Raw genomic sequence first — 18,392 nt, forward strand, 5'->3', positions numbered from 1 at the left:
TCCCTCCTGACTTTGTTCACATGTCATGGCTCTGATATGTTGTACAAAAAAATATTAAAAAAATATATGCCACTGTGTAGCTTCTGGGGATGTAATTTGCGTCAAATAACCCCGTGGTTAAACTGGCAGACTGTTTATGTGTCAGTGTGTTTTCACGTGTCTGCTGTCTGACCCCAGTTCTCAGCGAGGTGCTTTCTAATGAATGAGGCTCTCTGCTTTTATTGATTCTCTCCTTAGCTTTGATGCTGCAGAGAGATTGCCTTTTAAGGCTACATACAGTTATATGTGAACAAAGGACGGAGGAATACAATGTGTGTAGTGTGTGTGTGTTGACAGAACCAAACAGTATTGATTTATGACCTGAACAAAAGATGGGTGTTTGTGTGGAGAATTGTGTCCTTTGTAGCGTGATAACAGAAAAACAAATATAATAGTGATAGTCTTTTCATACTCGCTTTTGTATCACAAATATGCTAATTTCCGGGTGATTTATAGAGCTTTGGTCTGATTCACACACCCCATTAATATTATCAGTGCACAGCGTCTGACATGTTATTAATGCATGAATAACACTTGTAATTATGTTTGGTGTGTTATGTTTTGGTGAAACGTAGGTCTATGGTGTGTGATCTGATGTTTTTCTCATCACCATAATAACGTGAGCCCTCCTCCCAGAGCTCCGTCTCCATGGTCACCGCTTGCACATGACAAACACACAATGAGCGGACTTGAATGTGACTAACAGATGCACCTGCATGAGCTCTAACGCCTGCTTCTCCCAGTCACATTCGCACACATTTTCCCTGACGTTAAATGAATGAAACAGTTGATCTAATTTATTACCTCATGAATAATGTATGCTGCACTAACTGGATTGGATCGGCATTAATGTCTGCTTTTCAATCAATGCTGGCTTTGCAACAATCAAACTAAAAGCCACCCACGTGCTGCTGTAGGTACAAATGGTTTAATTTATTTGATTTTATACATCTGGAGCTCAAATTGTTGTTAAAAATACTTTTCATTTTGCACAAATTGATCTTTTTGAAGTAAAAAGTATAAAAATCAGTAAAAGATTGAATAAAAAAACTCAAATAATATTTGTATTTTTGTTTTGTAATTGCAAAAATATACAGTCCATTGTAACTGAACACTCAAAAATGCTCAAAAGTCTTATTTTGGATGCACTTTCCGCATTTTCAGTTGAGCGTCTTCCCCAGTGTAGCATCAGCAAGTTGCATTCAGTCAGTATGAATACATTACACATGCTTTCCTTTGTGTGATATCAGTAAGGAGCTCACTCTGAGCGCAGGGAGACATTCAGTCAGTAATCATAGGCGCAGTGTCTGAGGTGGTGTCTGGCTCTGGCTCACAGTACCCGTCCATCTCCTCCATCTCTCTCTCCACTGGCTCCTCCCTACCTCTCAAGTGTATCCTCTCCTTCCACCTCCTCCTCTCTCTGTCTGTGCCTTTAGGTGCTGCTGTCTGCTCCAGCTCCAGCATGGCCTGCCCGCTCTCTTCTCTGTCTCCCGGGCTGAGGCAGCGGTCTCTGGTTGGGAGAGCCAGTCCCCCTCCTCTCTTTCCTGTCACCGTGTGGAAGAATGAAACAGTGCTATTGGAGGCAGCCCCTTCTGTCACACAGACAGTGGTTGGACCCTGGTCGCTGTGGCTCTCCTGTGGCCTTTTGGGAGATTTGATCTTTGTTTTCTTCTTGCTTAGTATGAAGTTAAAAAAGGCTGTCACTAGAAGCATGGTCCCTGCAATCAGAAAAGACATTTGACATGGTATAGTAGGAAATTTGCATGTGCAAATTAATAAATGATGGCTAAATGCAATATAACTACTGAAAGGGCTTATTTTGACACAAACAAAGCAGTGAATAGTACTGAAATTATCAGAGTAAGTATGGTACACACTGGTGCAGTTTTACCTGGGATAATTGCATGCCACACCAACACAGGGTGCAAGAAGCAGACGACTGACATTATGGAGTAATAGAGGAACTTATGGAAGCCTCCAATGCGAGCCATCTTACCCCACAGCACAAACAGCTGCCAGTCTGGAGGACAGCTATAAAGAAAGAGAAGAAGAAGAGAAGGACTGAGGCAGTTTCAGGGACTGAAAAGTCAAGTTCTTACGGTTTTAGATTCTTTTTGACAGTAAAGACAGCTCAGCATGTATTCTCGCATAGCTGGACCTATCTCCACAGCGCTGAGACAGGTCTGCACCCATTATCCTTTACAGGATATGAGGAAAAAACACTCCAGCTTGTATGTATTTCTTTAATCCAATTATCCTGGGTGGTGCGAGGGTAAGCCCCAGATGCAGCAATGGTGACATCACCCATTGGCTTGTGGACAGCCTGTTTTTAAGCCTTAAGCTTGGCATTTTTGGTCATCAACATCTATTTTTCTTGGATCAAGAAATGACCATATTTGTGTTGCTAATTTAGGGTGACCATATTTTCAAACCCCCAAATTAGGACCCTTAACTTTATGCTTCTTCATGCACAACATTTTATAATAAATGTCTGTGTCAGCTCTGAAAACAAGTTTATATTGCTATTATTATTATTATTATTATTATTATTATTATTAATAATAATAATAATAATAATAATAATAATAATAATAATAATAATAATAACAATAATAATAATAATGTGTACTGATTCTCCAAATCCACGATTCGATTTTAAGGTTAAAATGCAATTATTATGATTATTATTACCATGATAATTATTTTCAAAAGGTTATGCCATTGTTGGATACCGATCAAAGATCACTGGATTTAGGTCCTGACAACTGTCGTTTAAAAAAAAACAACTCTTTTTTTCCCTCCTTTTTTGGGGGATTGTACGAGGTGTACCTGAAAGCACCGTGGAGTCGGCGTGTACACGGTTTGCCATTCGTTATAATCATAGACTGTATGAATATAATACTCACGAGGATGGCAAAATGTTTCAGTCTATGGTTGTTTAAAACCAGATACTTCAGGGCAGCCGCAGCAGGCCTTCCAGGTCTTTCCATCATTTCTGACGGACGGGACGTCGGGTCGCCGTACGCAAAGTTACCAGCTAGCTTGTTAGCTTGGTTAGCAAGGTGTTGAGCCGTCAACTGGCTTTGGTTTCCATGAAACTCCGGACGTTACGCTCCTCGTCTTGGTTACGTCAACGTTTTGGCAGCAAAAGTTTGTGTAAAATGAATGGCGCCAGCATTAATTCTAAGCCACTGCACACTTTAAGTCAAAAGACAATGAACGCTATATCGTCACACTGTTAAAATAATAGCCTAACTCATTTTTTCAAGTTTTGCAGGAAACACAAAAAACTTAACCAAAAGTGTAATATATGACATTTATTGATACTTTCTCAAAAAGGATGTAACAAAGGATGGCTATTGGCATAGTAATAACACTGTGTGTAAATTATGTAACTTAAGAGAAATAAATGACTTAGGCAATTTTTTTAACATGCCTTTGTGACTTAAGCAAGACATGGTAACACTTTATTTTGAAGGTGTCTACATAACACAAGCCTGTCAGAAACAGGTACTGTATCATGAGCATTAATGTTACTTCAAAGTGTCATTAATGTTCATGACACATCCCATGTCATGTTTATGACACACTCATGTCACTCTTATGTAGACACCTTCAAAATAAAGTGTTACCATACCTTGCTTAAGTCACAAAGGCATGTTAAAAAATTGCCTAAGTCACATTTTATTTTGGGCATAATAAATCTGCTTAAGTCACACTTGACATAGGCCATTATCTTAAAGGGGTAAAATCACATGATCTGATCAACTGAGGGTGTAGGCGCTTTTACCATAGGTGGCCGGCGTCATGAGGAGATGATTTAGGTAAAAAACAAAACAATTTTGACAAAAAATGACTTAGGCGATTATTTTAACAGTGTGATGATATTGCAAAACGTGTTGGACCAAACATATCTGACCCTTGTAATGCTCCCGGAATGATTCTGTGAGTCCTGAAACAGCTGGAAGGGACAATGTTCAAGTTTCCCGCATCCTACTCTGGAGAGGCCCTGGAAACCTACAAAAGCCTGGAGGGGTGTACATGGACGAAATCCATAGTGTTTTAAACAATATTTCGCTTTCGGAGTCCACCAGCTGAGGTTGCTTGTTAACTAGAAAGGTAAGTGACGCTTCAGTGAATGTTAGTATTAGCAACACACAGTGTAATGTATATACAACCGGTGTGTCTATGGGAGTCGCCCCCTGCCGGCCATTAGAAAGATAGCCTAGAATTTGCTGTTTGGCCTTGGCACCATGTTTAGATGTATTTTTTTTGGACTTGCTTCACACTGTTCTTTGTTGGTTAAATTGCCTCATTATTCTGGATGTGGTTTCCCCTCTGTGTATAAATGTTGGGGTATTCATGCAAAAAAATTGATGTTTCAGAAGAGTGTTGTGTACTCACGGCAGACACATGAACAGAAGGGTGTCCAGGAAAAAGGCTAGTTCAAACATCATAATGCCAACAGACGACACTCTGGAGGAGAAATAAAATCAGAGCCAGATGAAACAGTGATAGAATCAGTAAACTGTTTCTCAAGTATGTAAACTAGATCTAAATATGGCAGTTTCTGTGTATTTTATCTGGGGCTGTGCTTGAAGATTTCTTAATTGTCTAAAATGTGGGTAGCAAGGGAAGGCTTCATGTGAAGAGCTATTGCTTTCATATGGTGCAAAAGGCATTTATCATTTGTGGGTTTTTGCGACTGTTTGTTGCTTCAGTATGCCCTGTTCTCTATATTGTGTTTTAATAGTCTGATAACCATCTAATCCAGTGAACCAGAAATATGCCCCCAGACTAACCGTCATCGTACATTGCCCTCTCTCCAAAGAGTTATCGCTGAGTTGTGTGTTTTTGTGTATGTGTGGGTGCAGTGTTCATCTGCATTTCTATGCACTGACAGAATAAACAGTTATGCATTTCCTCTGGGAGATGTTTTCCCGCTGCTCTGTGGGAGTTTGGCTATGAGCCACAGAGATAATACGAAGTAGCACTGAAGGACTGATCTCCTGTTTGCCCTCTGCACCTTGCTTCATCCTTCTGACTCTTTCCCAACATCTCCTTGCCAGTGTGTGAATATACTGTATGAGTGATTATGAAGGCAGGTACACAGTTGTAATTGTTTTCTACAAGCCCTGGGGCCACACATTCTTTGCCATATTAAAATCCAGACGGTGTATTTGTACCTCAGGAATGCCACCAGTTTAGTCTCAAGTAGGCCGCACTCAGGAGTGCCTTGGCAAGTTTAAATTCAGAATATTACAAGGTGGACTACAAAACCTGAGCACTTACACTAGGTAGATGCCGAGGCTGTTGAATTCTCCCTGATGTAGGGTCTCCACTCCCACAGCGCACAACACTGAAAAAAAGACAGGAAGACAATGTCCTTTGTTTTAATTCTGAGAGGCACTGGTGAGCAGATTCTGTCCACCAGATGTCAGACTTAGTTCATGATTTGCTCATTAGCTGAAGGCATGCTTGCAGTCTAAACTTTTAAAAAACATCTCAAACATTTAAATACTCTTAATATTTCCACTGTGATGCAACTTGTGTTGTGCTGCATTTACTCCTACTCAGTAATTTTATGCATCTTTATTTCATAGTACTTTCAAAGTAGCCTTTATGCCTACTGTATTCTCCTCATTGAGCAGTAAAGATTGACATTGATTTGCCCTGAAATGGTCCAATGTGAACTCATCGTTTTCAGCCCAGGTGGTAGTATTGAAGCTGTTGATATAAATATAGCTAAAGACCACTTAATATTGCTAATTGTTTCCATCATGGTCACAAAACTTTGATAATCATTTACTTATGGTTGCAATTACCATATCACTGCCAGCAGGCTATGTGTCTTTATTAGAGGAGGCACTTAATACATCAGAGATCCTCTGCTAGAGCAGACTCATAGCATTTTGAAAAGCTTCGCCGTTAAAGTGGTCATTAGACATCATGGTATACTGATACTGTCCTTCCTTTACATTTTGCTTATGAGCAGTAAATTTTGTATTTCTTTTTCTCATCCATCGATATTTATTCTCTGCAAATTAAAGCAGAAACATATTTTAACAAGGAATGCTGAGCTGCAACTTGAAGTTGCTGATTAATTCCTCTTTCTCAGCAAGATCAACTTTGTTGCAGTGGTGTTGTGGATTAAGGTGTGTGTGTGTGTGGTGTGAGACAACAAGGGAAATTCTCTGAGATCAATAAAATTATTACATTTGATGTATCTATTCTTCTGTTACCTTTGTCATTTAAAGGAATAGTTTGACATTTTGTGTAATATAGTTCAAATTTTTCTTGAGAGTAAAGCTACATGTACGCTATCTTCAGCAACCAGATAGCTTAGCTTAGCACAAGCACTAGAAACAGGAGGAATCGGCTTGTTTTTTTCCAAAGATGATCTCAGAACCCATCAGGTATCAGTCTGATGACAATTTTGTCTTGGGGGACAAGGGCCAATATTACTGGAGTTCCAGCGGTTCCTGGTTGGCTGGGATGTTTGTCACCATTGGACATATCCGGGCAGGCTGTCTTTATGCTAAACTAACCAGTGGTATTACTTCTCCCATCGAACTCTCAGCAAGAAACCAAAAATGTCAAATTATTCCATTATTGTAAAGATTACCAAATCTGTGTGTTGACACCAAAACACACTTGAACACATATGGAACTTTATAAAATTAGATGACAACAAAGTCTTATAAACTATAAAGGAAAGCCTGTTTTGTGAAGTGAATCAATCTTTGTCTTATGAGGTATAAAAGAGGTAAGCATGGTTAAGTGGTGATCACCACTAAACACATGGAAACAATTCCTCTGACTTACCAGAAATTTGGAGATAGAATCGGCACCAGAGGGAAATCAGGGGAATGTGGATAAAGAATTTCTGGTAGTTTATAGAGTGTGAGGGGCATTAACGCTGCATATAGAACAGCTGGATATTAACATATATGTGCTCCCGGCACGTATGTCTGTCTACAGATTGCACACTGAGGCAGACAGGCCAACACAGACATGTAGACATGTAAACACACACAGACATGGAGACAGGGGTGCATGTAGACACCCCATAAACACACATACTCATGTATATAATGCACAGAAAGCTCATGTAGGTGTGAATATATAACAGCTTGTGATCACATAAGCTCAGTAACCCAGCTGGATACAGAGACTTGGTTTTGGTGTGATGTGAGGCACATGTCTCTCAGTAAATGTTCAGTGTCTGCAGCTGTTTAAATTTAAGTGAAGGGGGTCCCATTTTTTTTTTTAAGAAGGCAGCAACCAGAGAGCTATTTCCCCTGTGATGATTTAATGTGGCCAAGAGAGCTGCGTGCAATGTGTCCCTGTGTGCCAGAGAAAAACAGAGGAAGGAGGGACAAGCATAGCAAGGTTATGTATGATCAAGTATATTTTTATATGCTCTATATATCAGCCGAGAGATGGTTTGATGTTTGTGGAGGTCAAGAGTACAGTTGGCCAACATCATCATCTGACCTTCTAACATTTTTGGTTTAGGAAATCATGAGAAAGCCCAGTTGGATAACTCTTCCCCAGGAGAGAAATACTATTTCACTATTGCTTACAACTGAAGCTGACATTTTAGTCTTCTTTTTATATTTTTACAGTCACATGTACGCTTTGGCTGCAGAACTTATCAGAGAGAGGAGCTTGAGTTTGTTGTGCATCTGTTAGTGTATCCAAAGAACTCAATGATGCCCATACTGAAACAATAAGTGACACACAAGAGTCTGAATTTAATCTTGTTATGTATTTCTGTTTGTTTTTATATTTATATCTTACCTGTTGCTGTGGAAACACCAAAGATCCTGCAGGCACACTCCACTACAATCCACCAAACGCTCTCTGAGTTCCCCATGACCTCAAATACTTTCCGTCTTCGCTGTTTCGAAAAGCAACCTCAACACTTCTCTGACACTATCGGCAACAGTTGGTGGCCTAAAAGTTACTAAAGTAGCATTCCGGATGCATTGTCGTCTGTGAGCTAGATGGATGGTTGTCGGTAAAAACAAATGGAAGTTGGGTGATCCATTAGTGCCATAATGTGAAGCCTCTTAGACTGAACAAGTTTACCTCAGAAAGGTTTGTGACTCAATGCTCATGTTGCACCAATAACTGCTAATCAGCCTCACACACACACACACACACACACACGCACACACACACACACACACCCACACACTCACACAATACCACTTTCAGCTGGTTTAGCATTCCACTGTGCATGTCAAGGTGAAACTGTTTAGCCCAAGGTAATTTGTGCACTGTATCAAATTTGTCATTAGAGCTGGTTAAAAATTATCTATGAAGAATGTATATAAAACTAACTAACTGTTTCTCTCTCTCTCACACACATATACACACACATTCAGAATTAACAGTAATTTGTATGCACCCTTGGACTGCAGGGATCCGTGGCTTTGCTTCCCAACCCAAGACTTTCTTGTCCCCTGCTTTCAACTTCCTCCTCTTGTCCTCTTGTCCTTCACCTTGTGAGGATTTGGGTGATTCAGTGTAATCAAACCAGAAACATTTTTTTTATTTTTCAAGGCCACAATCATATGCAGCATTCATTTATTGGAACACTGTTTCAGCCAGAGTGAGAATTGACGAAATAACCTCCAGCTTGCGTCAGTAAACAAAAAGAAATGCTTTCAGGGTTAGAAATGTTATAAACAAATTTCACAATGCAACATGGACTCTCTGCACTTTGTGAATTGTCCTACAATGCGATGGATATCAGATAAAATGGCACAAGAACCAACAGAGACCCTTTGACACACTTACATGTGTTTAAACATAAGCCCAGATAATCAGTTGACGCAGGTTTGGCTGAGGTTTAAGCTTGTTCGGGCACAGCAGACACCTACTGGAACAAGCAGTAAGAGTCACAGAGCTCACACACACACACCCTGACTCCTGGTAGGGGCCAAAGTAAGCTACATAAATCTCCTTAAATCTCTAACAAAGACACTTTTGTGTACTTGTTCCACTTGTTTCCGGCTAAGAATCCAGGTTATTTGTGGCATTTATGGTATATAAGTGAGTGTTTATGAGCAGCTCTGAAGAAATTGCAGGTGTTAGATGTTTAATGACCTGTCCACTATTTGGGTTCAGTCTGAAAAAGCTTTAAAGGGGACCTATTGTGCTCATTGTACTTATGATTTTGGCTTTCTACTATACTTAAATGTAAAAAAAAGTCTGTCTAATTATACCTGTATTTACCCTCTGTCTGAAAAGCTCTATTTTAGCACCTGTCTCTTTAAGCTCCCCTCCCCAAAAAATCCCAATCTGCCTGTCTCTGCGCCGTCATTGCAGCTGAGGAATGATTGTAGCACCACTTTCTACCTATATATACAGTAGTTGCGACATCATATGTTGTGTCATCTAACTTATTGAAGTCCTGACTGCTTCTTTAGGGCGTTTCCACACCCATAGTTTGTTTGCTTTGGTCCGAATCATTTGATGCGTTTGTAAACTCGGTTCGGTTTCTTTTCACACAGTGAAAATTCCAAGCAAACCAAAATGCATTACTACAAACCAAGCGAAAACTGATCATGGTCGGATCACTTTTCTCTGTTACAGAGTTTGGCCTGGTACAAAGTACAGCCTCACAGAGTCGCTACCATGCCTTTAAACTCATGATAAATCATTAGTAAAGTATTTATAAGAATATCTGTTAGGTTGCCCAGCTGGAAAAAAAAAAATATCCCATTGACTGATGTATATCCTCCTCTTGCATGCTTTGTCTCTAGCATTTTTCTTTCATCATAAGACTCCTTCAAAGACACACACACACACACACACACACAAATGGGAGCAGTGGTATCCTGAATGGCACGGGCCTAATTATCAGGTGTGTCTTGCTCAAGGACACTCTAACATGTGGGGAATGAACCACAAGCTGTGCAGTTAATGGACAACTTCCTCTCCCTCCTGAGATGTCTGTGCCGTTTAACTGTAATATCCTGTAAAAAGAAAATTCTAGGAACAAACATAACAGTTTGACCACCCACTTTTTTTGATTGAAATTAGAAAAGAAAAAAAAAGAGAAATCTTAATTAAATCACATGTATATTTAGACAGTAGTTCATTATTTCACATGAACCAGACATACATGAGATAGGAATGTATACTGTGCATGGTAACGGAGCCTTGCTGCCATCACGATAGTGGGCTGTGTGTTTATGTTTATTGCACATGCTCGGCCCTCATAATGACATGAAAAACAGCCTTATGAAAACACAATTTATGATAATAAGTCTCTGTGTATTGTTAGGGGATCATTGCTGACATTTACAGTACAGCATGAGTTTTATGGTAGTTGTCAAGATATGCCAGAGGGTGGAGCAGTTTGAGTAATTGTGACTGATTGCCATCTAGTGAGACTGTAAATCTAATGTTACAGTATAAATACAGTCTTGTGTTTTCATTTGGCCTGTGCAGCGACACATATGTCTCCTCTCAGCGCTCAGCTTCACCCAACCTGACCTACAACCTCTCACCCTCTTCAACAAACTTTCACTCACCAACTCACATGTTCTCTCAGCCTGTAATCATCCCAGTGTTACGCCTCCTCTCCCTCCTCCTCATCACGGCTTCACACCATTCTCCCCCTTGCTCCAATGTGCCCACGGGCATGGGACTAGAGATTAGCCATGCCTCTCTCAACTTTCTCCCTCCCTTCCTCCCCATCCACCTCTCTCCGTACAGCGTGGGTGTCTGGTGCCTGTCAGAACCAGTGAAAAGCGCTCTAATCTTAATTACACCAGCAGCTTTATTACCTTGCTCTGTTGCTTTGCTCTGGTAATATCTCCATAATCACTTCTTATGGGACGTTTTATCTAAAGGCCAGGGGAGGCCTGTGAAAGATCCCTGCAAGACTTCACTAGTTTCAGTAGAATACTTCATATTTCTCAAAATATTCAGACATAAACCTAACTGGCCACACTGTGACTATTACACCTCACTGCAGTCTTTAGCTCCGCCATGGTGGAGCATAATTACCAGATTTACAAATGCAGGGAGCCACCTAGTGGCTGAAGTGCATGAGATATGAGATATTTGAGAAAAAGGGTCTTGTTTCTAAGCTCTTGTGTCTCAATATTATAATGGTATCAAAAGGTCAAGGGTATTTCACAGACAAATGAGTGCAGCTATGGGAAGGAGCAGGACAATATGTGGTTGTGAAACAGATATGAATTATAAAGAAGGTTTTGGGTAGACAGAGATTATCTGTAATGCCTGCCTGTTTAGTGTCAATGCAGATTATATCCATTATTATGAGGTGTTTATGTATATTTCAGAATGTTTAGACCCCCTACAATTTTAGGGAAGAATTTTAGTGTTTGTATGCACTATTTAAATCACATCAGGTTTGAGTCATCAGATCACACATCTTCACTGCTTTTAAATCTCTGTAGTGACCTGGTTCTGGACTGAGGTATGATGATTTTTGACCTCTTGGGGGCAGCAGAAATAATCAGTTAACACAACTCTCACCTTTTAACTTGTAGCCTCGGATATGACAAACCTATTAGAAAATATTTGACCATTTATGGCTTCAGTATATTCCGTCAGAACTACTCTACAGATGGTTAAATAACTTCAGAAAAACTCACACCTTTCACACCTTTCTGACATTGGAATGGAGGGGGGCTATGTTGGACCATTTCTGACATTCATACATACTTTACACTGTGACTGACCAGCTGTGCAAACTAGGTGGTTGAACCTCTCTTGTTAGCCCTTTTTATCTTAACACAGCTATTTATGTTTCACCTGTGCAGCAATATAAATATCTTTCAGGAGAGACTGTTATTGCCTGTAAACACTTTTAATTTCTGATGAGGTCTGAATTCACGTCGAAGGGCCGAGTTCTGTTTAAGGATTACCCATCCCTTACACATCTAGCAAACATGTAGCAACATTAGCATTTATCTGTAGTTGTGAAAAGTGTTTTCATGTCATGCATGTAGTTAGCGTTGTGAAATGGTCACAGGCAACAAAAATACTTGATAAGGTTTAGAAAGTTATGTACTTAAGCTTTGTTACGTATGTATGTGTAAAAATGAACTATGGGGTAGTTTTTTGGGGTAGTACAATCTCCCTCTTGGTTCTGTTTTAGTGCTGACTATCTCCTGCGTAAACATGTGTTTACATTTCTGATGTTCCTCAGGCTGATACAGACAGTTTGTCTCTCAGCTGTCCTCTGTGCCACTGATAGGACAGCTGCTTGTGAAGACAGATGCTGCAACAGTGGCTGAAGACACCTTGGATTAAGCGGATGGAGGCAAAGCCATGCTAACAAGCCACTGACGTATTACTACTGGTGTGTAATTTGTGTTTTTCTTCCTCCTAGTTTTCAAAATTAAATGAATGCAGCTTGTAATAAAGGACTTGAGCATAGATTTGACCCCTGTAAATAATAGCTAGGTAAGCTAGTTGAGAGAAACAAGCTTCATTTTGCCCTTTCTGAAAATGAATATGGACAAATGTTGAATATCTCAGTCCTGAATGTTCTCAACCATCAAATAGCGAGCAAATAATAATAATAATAATAATAATAATAATCATAATAATAATAGGTCCAAATGCATTTATTTTTAATATGCATTTGCATATGTGTTTTGATGCTTTAATCATCATTCTAGAATGGAACTCCAGTATTCTAAAACTTGTGATGACATTGCATATGTCACAGAATCCTTGTTTACCAGACTTTCTTTACAAAACCAGCAAGACACCAGCAGCAGTTTACTACTTGTTTAAGTCAAAGTTGGCTTAAATACGAGTTGCAAAGATGTTTAGTTTGTTGTCGCTTTTTCGAAAGGTTTGTTTTCTAGCTGTACTACACATTTTCTGTAACTTCTCAACTGTTAATATTAATACAATTAATATTGTTAATGTTAGCTCCTGTCAACTTAACAGTTCCCAGTGAGATCATTTCTATGAAGTCAGTTTATATAATCTGTGTAGATACATTATCTGTGAAGCCAGTTTATATATTCTGTGTAGGTACTTTTTCTTTTTTATCAATTTTCCTCTGATTTATTCTTTTTTAATCTGTACAGAAATCAACGGTGGTTGTAGGTGTGGTAGCAGATGAAAGTCTACAGACCAGTGGCTCTAGGAAAAGGTATATAACTACTACTGTGACATTAACACAATTTATTTTAAATTATTTTTCATTTCCCTCTGATTGTAATTACAGAAAAGAAAACCCAACTGTGTTTCTCTTTCTCAACAGTGTCTCTGTTCCTGACACTCTTGCTGCCACCAACAACAAGGTTGAAAATGTACCGTGGGGGAATCGACTCTTCGGTTATCACATAGTATGTTTGACAGAATGTGTCACAGCTTATATTAAACTAATTTTATTAGTTTGTAGGAATTTAATTTTTTTACAGTCACCAAAGTTTTTTGACATAATTAATTCTAATTGTTGTTGTTGTTTTGTTTCCAGCCCCGGAAGGCAAATCAAAGGTAAGACATTCTTCTTTGCCACATTTATTTATTTATGTATTTATTCATGCAGTATTTCTCTTTGCTAGATCATTCAGTACCTTATAAAAGGACATGAGTTTTGGCCAGCAGTTCTGCTAGTGTTAGTAAAACACTATATCTTTATTAGACAGTGTCTAAGCTTTAGACAGTGTGACACATAGACTCTAAAGGCTGATTTATCCATTTGTGTTTCTCTCCAGTCAAACATAATGTTTACAATTAAATAACTGTGTTTTTCCTTGTCACCAGTATCGTTGTCTCAGAAAACAACAACAACACAAAGACGAAAAAGGCTCGGTGGTGGCGTTGTTGCAGGGTATGTTCAAGTTTCTTTATTTGTACCCAGAGGTAGATTTTGTTTGCAGTATAGAGTCCTCATACACACACACAAAAGAGGCACATATCACACATCATTCAACTTAAGACAGTGGGAGTTAAGAAATGGCAAGTTAAATAAAAATTTAAACAAATAAAATTAAAAATTATTAAAAGTTCTTACAGGTCCAGACTATACTTAGATATGAATAGCAAAAAAAGAAGACAGAAAAATAAAAACAAAATAAAACAGCAAAATAAAATAAAACTTGTTTAGGTTGTAAAAACGTAGATAAAGGTTAAAATGTATATATAGAAATAGTAAATACATACATAAAAGGAACAATAAATAAACACCTGTGCAAAGCATAGCATGTATGTCTGACACAAAGCGCAGCTTCATTTATTGTTATATTGTGATATAATAATAAATGAAGATGAGTGTGTCTTTGCATGATTTAACCAGCATATTTGATTACTCCAACAGAAAACACGTCGAGTTACACCCACTGTCACCCCTCAACAGGACGAGGTAGTGGACTTTAAAGGCCTCATAGAGGAAAAGGAGAGACTAGAAGACAAGACAGTTCTTCCAACTGAGTCCAAAAAGAAGAAGAAGAAGGAAAAAAATGTTGTCTTGCCTGAGACCATCAAAAAGGAGAAAGATGAGAGGTTTCCTCAGGCTGTCCAACCCAAAAAATGCCAGGCCCCACCAGCTCCCACCCCTCACCAGGACACAGTAGTGGAGTTTAAAGGGCTCACAGAAGAAGAGGAAAGACTGCTTGGAGTAGACGAGACAATTTATCAAAATCTATCCAAGGGAAAAGATGCCATCTCCCCCAGTAAGTCCATCAGACAGGAGAAAGAAGATACAGTTCTTCATGCTGTGTCTGAAAATAAAGAAGAACTTGCCATCAACTCCATTGAGACCCACATACAGGAGAAAGAAGGGACAGTCCTTCAGGCTGTCCAACCCAAAAAACGCCGGGCCCCACCAGCTCCCACCCCTCACCAGGACACAGTGGTGCCCAAGGGAAAAGATAGCATCTCCCCCAGCAAGACCATCAGGCAGGAGAAAAAAGAGACAGTTCTTCAGGCTGTCCCCATGAAGAACAACCCTCCAACTGAGACATTCAGACAGCAGCAGATCCACCATCTTGGGTGAGTACATCTGCATATAAACACACAAGGAATAATGAACAAGGAATAATCTCCCAGAGCTACTGGGAGAAAATGAGCTCCAGTTTGAGAACATGCCATTGCAGAATTGATGATATTGACATGTGCTTGTCTTATTATGTTTGTGTGTCAGGTTCCCCAATCCAGCACAGTTCTGCTACATCAACTCCTGCCTGCAGAGCCTCCTCACATTAAAGGACTTTGTTAACACCATCAGCTGTCAGGAGCTGATCTGGAATTTATTACCTGATGCTGCACTTTTAAGGTATGGCATCCATAAGATACAATGACTAATTCTATCTTCAAGTTGTACCCTGAACACTAATATGTTAATTGTAAAGACGATGCCTCTGACCCCTTTCTCCCCATGTTTACAGATCATTCATGGACATTAAAGAGTCTCACTCTTCTGGCGATGTCAACCATAAGATTCGCCTCGTGAATGCATTCAGGAAGACAATTTGGTCCCCGGAGTTCCATGATCTTCAACAGAAGGTGAGTAATCTGGTTATGTCATCTATTGTTTTACTATCCCCTGATAGTTTTATTCATCTTTTTGATTGTGTGTGTCTGTCTGCAGGATGCTCATGAGTTCCTAACCTCCATCTTGGACCAGATGAGATGTTTGAGCCCACAGCTTCAGGTGATGGCAGCCAGCATGGACACAACCTACAGCTGTCCAGTGGAGCAACACATGGTTTTTAAAATGCTCAACATTAGAACCTGCAAGAGGTATGAGCACACAGTTCAACACATCACACACACATTCATGTATCTTGCAGCATGGCAAAGTATGGCAGTTTGCAGCTTTATTATAACCACAATGTCCTTTTAATGTATAGATGTGGGACAGAATCACACAGAGAGGAGGAATTTACTAACCTCTCCCTTGACCTCATACCTGGCGGCGGATCCGTAGAGGACATGATAAAAGAATACCTGATGGTAAGAAACACCTCTCCTCATTTATTTACAACAGAACTGACTGATATGATGTAGAAAACACTGACACATTTCTATCGCAGCAACACTGCCTGTATCACAGTATGTAAATAGATATGTGCTTGTTTCGCTCTCATGCATGTAAATCCAGTATAGAAGTGAAAACGTGTTGTTTCTTTCTGTTGCGCAGGAGAAGGAATTGGATTACAATTGTGAGTGCGGTGCCACCACTTCAGTCCAGCGCTCATCATTTCTGACCGTGCCAAGGTAAGTGACATCACATCAATTATAAATGACCAAAGCTCCTGACCGCAGTGCTCAGTGATGATGCTGGTTGACCCAGTGGTATCAAACTGGGCTTCACTGACCCAAAGTGTTTGTGAAATCTTTAATATAGAAATTTTGAAAACAAAACACAATTTTTTCTTTAACGCTTGGTACTCATAACTTTTTTTTCTGTTTACAGAGTACTGGTTTTACACCTGAAGCGCTTCAGGATAACTCCCACCTTCACACTGACAAAGGTCCATGATCCCATCGTCCTCCTTAGAGATCTAGTTGTGACCACTGACCAGGTAAAGAAAAACTAAATATCCTCATAGCAAAGGCAATCATCAGACTGGCTGAAATATTTTAATGTATGGACTTTGTGACTCGGTGCACTAACTCTGATTTACTGTGTTTCTTCTTCTCAGGCTGGTGCCCTCTACAGTCTAGTCAGCTCCATTAACCACATCTCCCCCTCACAAAAATGTGGTATGATAATCAATTATTTTACTAAAACTCACATTGAAACAAGAAGTTTTTTTTTCTTTGTTTGACAACAACTTTCTTACATGCTCACTGTCTTATGTCTTATGCACATGCTTAATGCGTACTATCCTGTTAGGACACTACATCTGTGACGGAGTGGATACGGATATAGGACAGGAGGACCTAACTGACCGCTGGTTCACCTACAATGACTCAGTGGTCACGGAAACCAGTGGTGACAATGTATGTAACCAGCGGGAAAAAACCTCCTACATCTTGTTCTACCAAAGACAGGTAAGAGGAAAACTCTGTGGCATGAGTCACATCACAAACACTGATGTTCTTAAAATTAAATAAGACAGCACTTCAGACTAATAAGAAGAGGGAACGCTGTATTTATTGTACGTTTATTTCTTTTTTTAGGACTAGAAGGCGGGGTGCTCTTTCAAGACTTTGGAGACCCATCGGCAGGACCAGGGACCTGAACTTAAGTCAAGTCAAAGTCAAAAGTCACTTTATTGTCAGTTCTGCTACACATGTACACATACAGAGAACTGAAATTACTTTTCTCTCAGAACCCTAGTTTAAAACAAATATACACATACACATACACACACACAGCTATATACAGAATAAAAACAAGCTCAAAAATATGCAGACTGAACATATAAAATACAAATATTGGCCTGGGATTGGATGACGACACTGGGACCAGCGGAATAATGACGAGACCATGACCATGGATTGGACGACGACACTGGGACCAGCAGAATAACGAGGAGACCATGACCTGGGATTGGACTACGACACTGGGACCAGCGGATGAGCGACGAGACCATGACCTGGGATTAGACGAAGACACTGGGACCAGCAGATGGATGACGAGACCATGACCTGGGATTAGACGACCACACCGGGACCAGCGGATGAACGACGAGACCATGACCTGGGATTGGATGATGACACTGGGACCAGCGGAATAATGACGAGACCATGACCTGGGATTGGACGACGACACTGGGACCACCAGAATATCGAGGAGACCATGACCTGGGATTGGATGACGAGACCACAGCCAACGGATAAGCGCCGAGACCACAGCCAGGGGTTAAATGGCGAGACCATGACCTGGGATTGGACGATGACACTGGGACCAGCGGATGAAAGACGAGCCCATAACCTGGGATTGGACGACGACACCAGGACCATAGGATGAACGACGAGACCATGACCTGGGATTGGACGACGACACCGGGACCAGCGGATGAATGACGAGACCATGACCTGGGATTGGACAGCGACACTGGGACCAGTGGAATAACGACGAGACCATGACCTGGGATTGGACGACGACACTGGGACCAGCAGAATAATGACGAGACCATGACCTGGGATTGGACTATGACACTGAGACCAGTGGATGAACTACGAGACCATGACCTGGGATTGGACAACGACACTGGGACCAGCGGATGAATGACAAGACCCTGACCTGGGATTGGATGATGAGAATACAGCCAACGGATAAACGACAAGACCACAGCCAGGGGTTAAATGGCGAGACCATGACCTGGGATCGGACGATGACACTGGGACCAGCGGATGAACGACGAGCCCATAACCTGGGATTGGACGGC

General features: G+C 40.4%; 2 protein-coding genes across 2 annotated transcripts; one reads left to right on the plus strand and one right to left on the minus strand.

Moving 5' to 3' along the window:
• Positions 1-948: 948 nt before the first annotated feature.
• tmem72 (transmembrane protein 72) lies at positions 949-7,968 on the minus strand. The gene is made up of 5 exons (XM_059358793.1): positions 7,843-7,968; positions 5,332-5,398; positions 4,444-4,515; positions 1,931-2,070; positions 949-1,757 (listed from the first exon to the last, which is right to left on the minus strand). The coding sequence occupies exons 1-5, from the start codon at positions 7,916-7,918 to the stop codon at positions 1,321-1,323; spliced, it is 792 nt and encodes a 263-aa protein (XP_059214776.1). The 5' UTR covers positions 7,919-7,968; the 3' UTR covers positions 949-1,320.
• A 2,731-nt stretch (positions 7,969-10,699) lies between these two features.
• Positions 10,700-17,545, plus strand: LOC131993906 (ubiquitin carboxyl-terminal hydrolase 37-like). Its single transcript, XM_059359980.1, has 15 exons — positions 10,700-10,774; positions 13,134-13,198; positions 13,310-13,394; positions 13,526-13,545; positions 13,816-13,882; positions 14,369-15,042; positions 15,194-15,325; positions 15,438-15,555; positions 15,641-15,792; positions 15,903-16,005; positions 16,193-16,269; positions 16,469-16,577; positions 16,698-16,758; positions 16,892-17,049; positions 17,179-17,545. Exons 1-15 carry the CDS (start codon positions 10,700-10,702, stop codon positions 17,182-17,184), a joined length of 1,902 nt encoding a protein of 633 aa, XP_059215963.1. The 3' UTR covers positions 17,185-17,545.
• The last annotated feature ends 847 nt before the right edge of the window (positions 17,546-18,392 follow it).

The sequence above is a fragment of the Centropristis striata genome, chromosome 20 (assembly GCF_030273125.1).
Source record: "Centropristis striata isolate RG_2023a ecotype Rhode Island chromosome 20, C.striata_1.0, whole genome shotgun sequence".
Taxonomy (NCBI): domain Eukaryota; kingdom Metazoa; phylum Chordata; class Actinopteri; order Perciformes; family Serranidae; genus Centropristis; species Centropristis striata.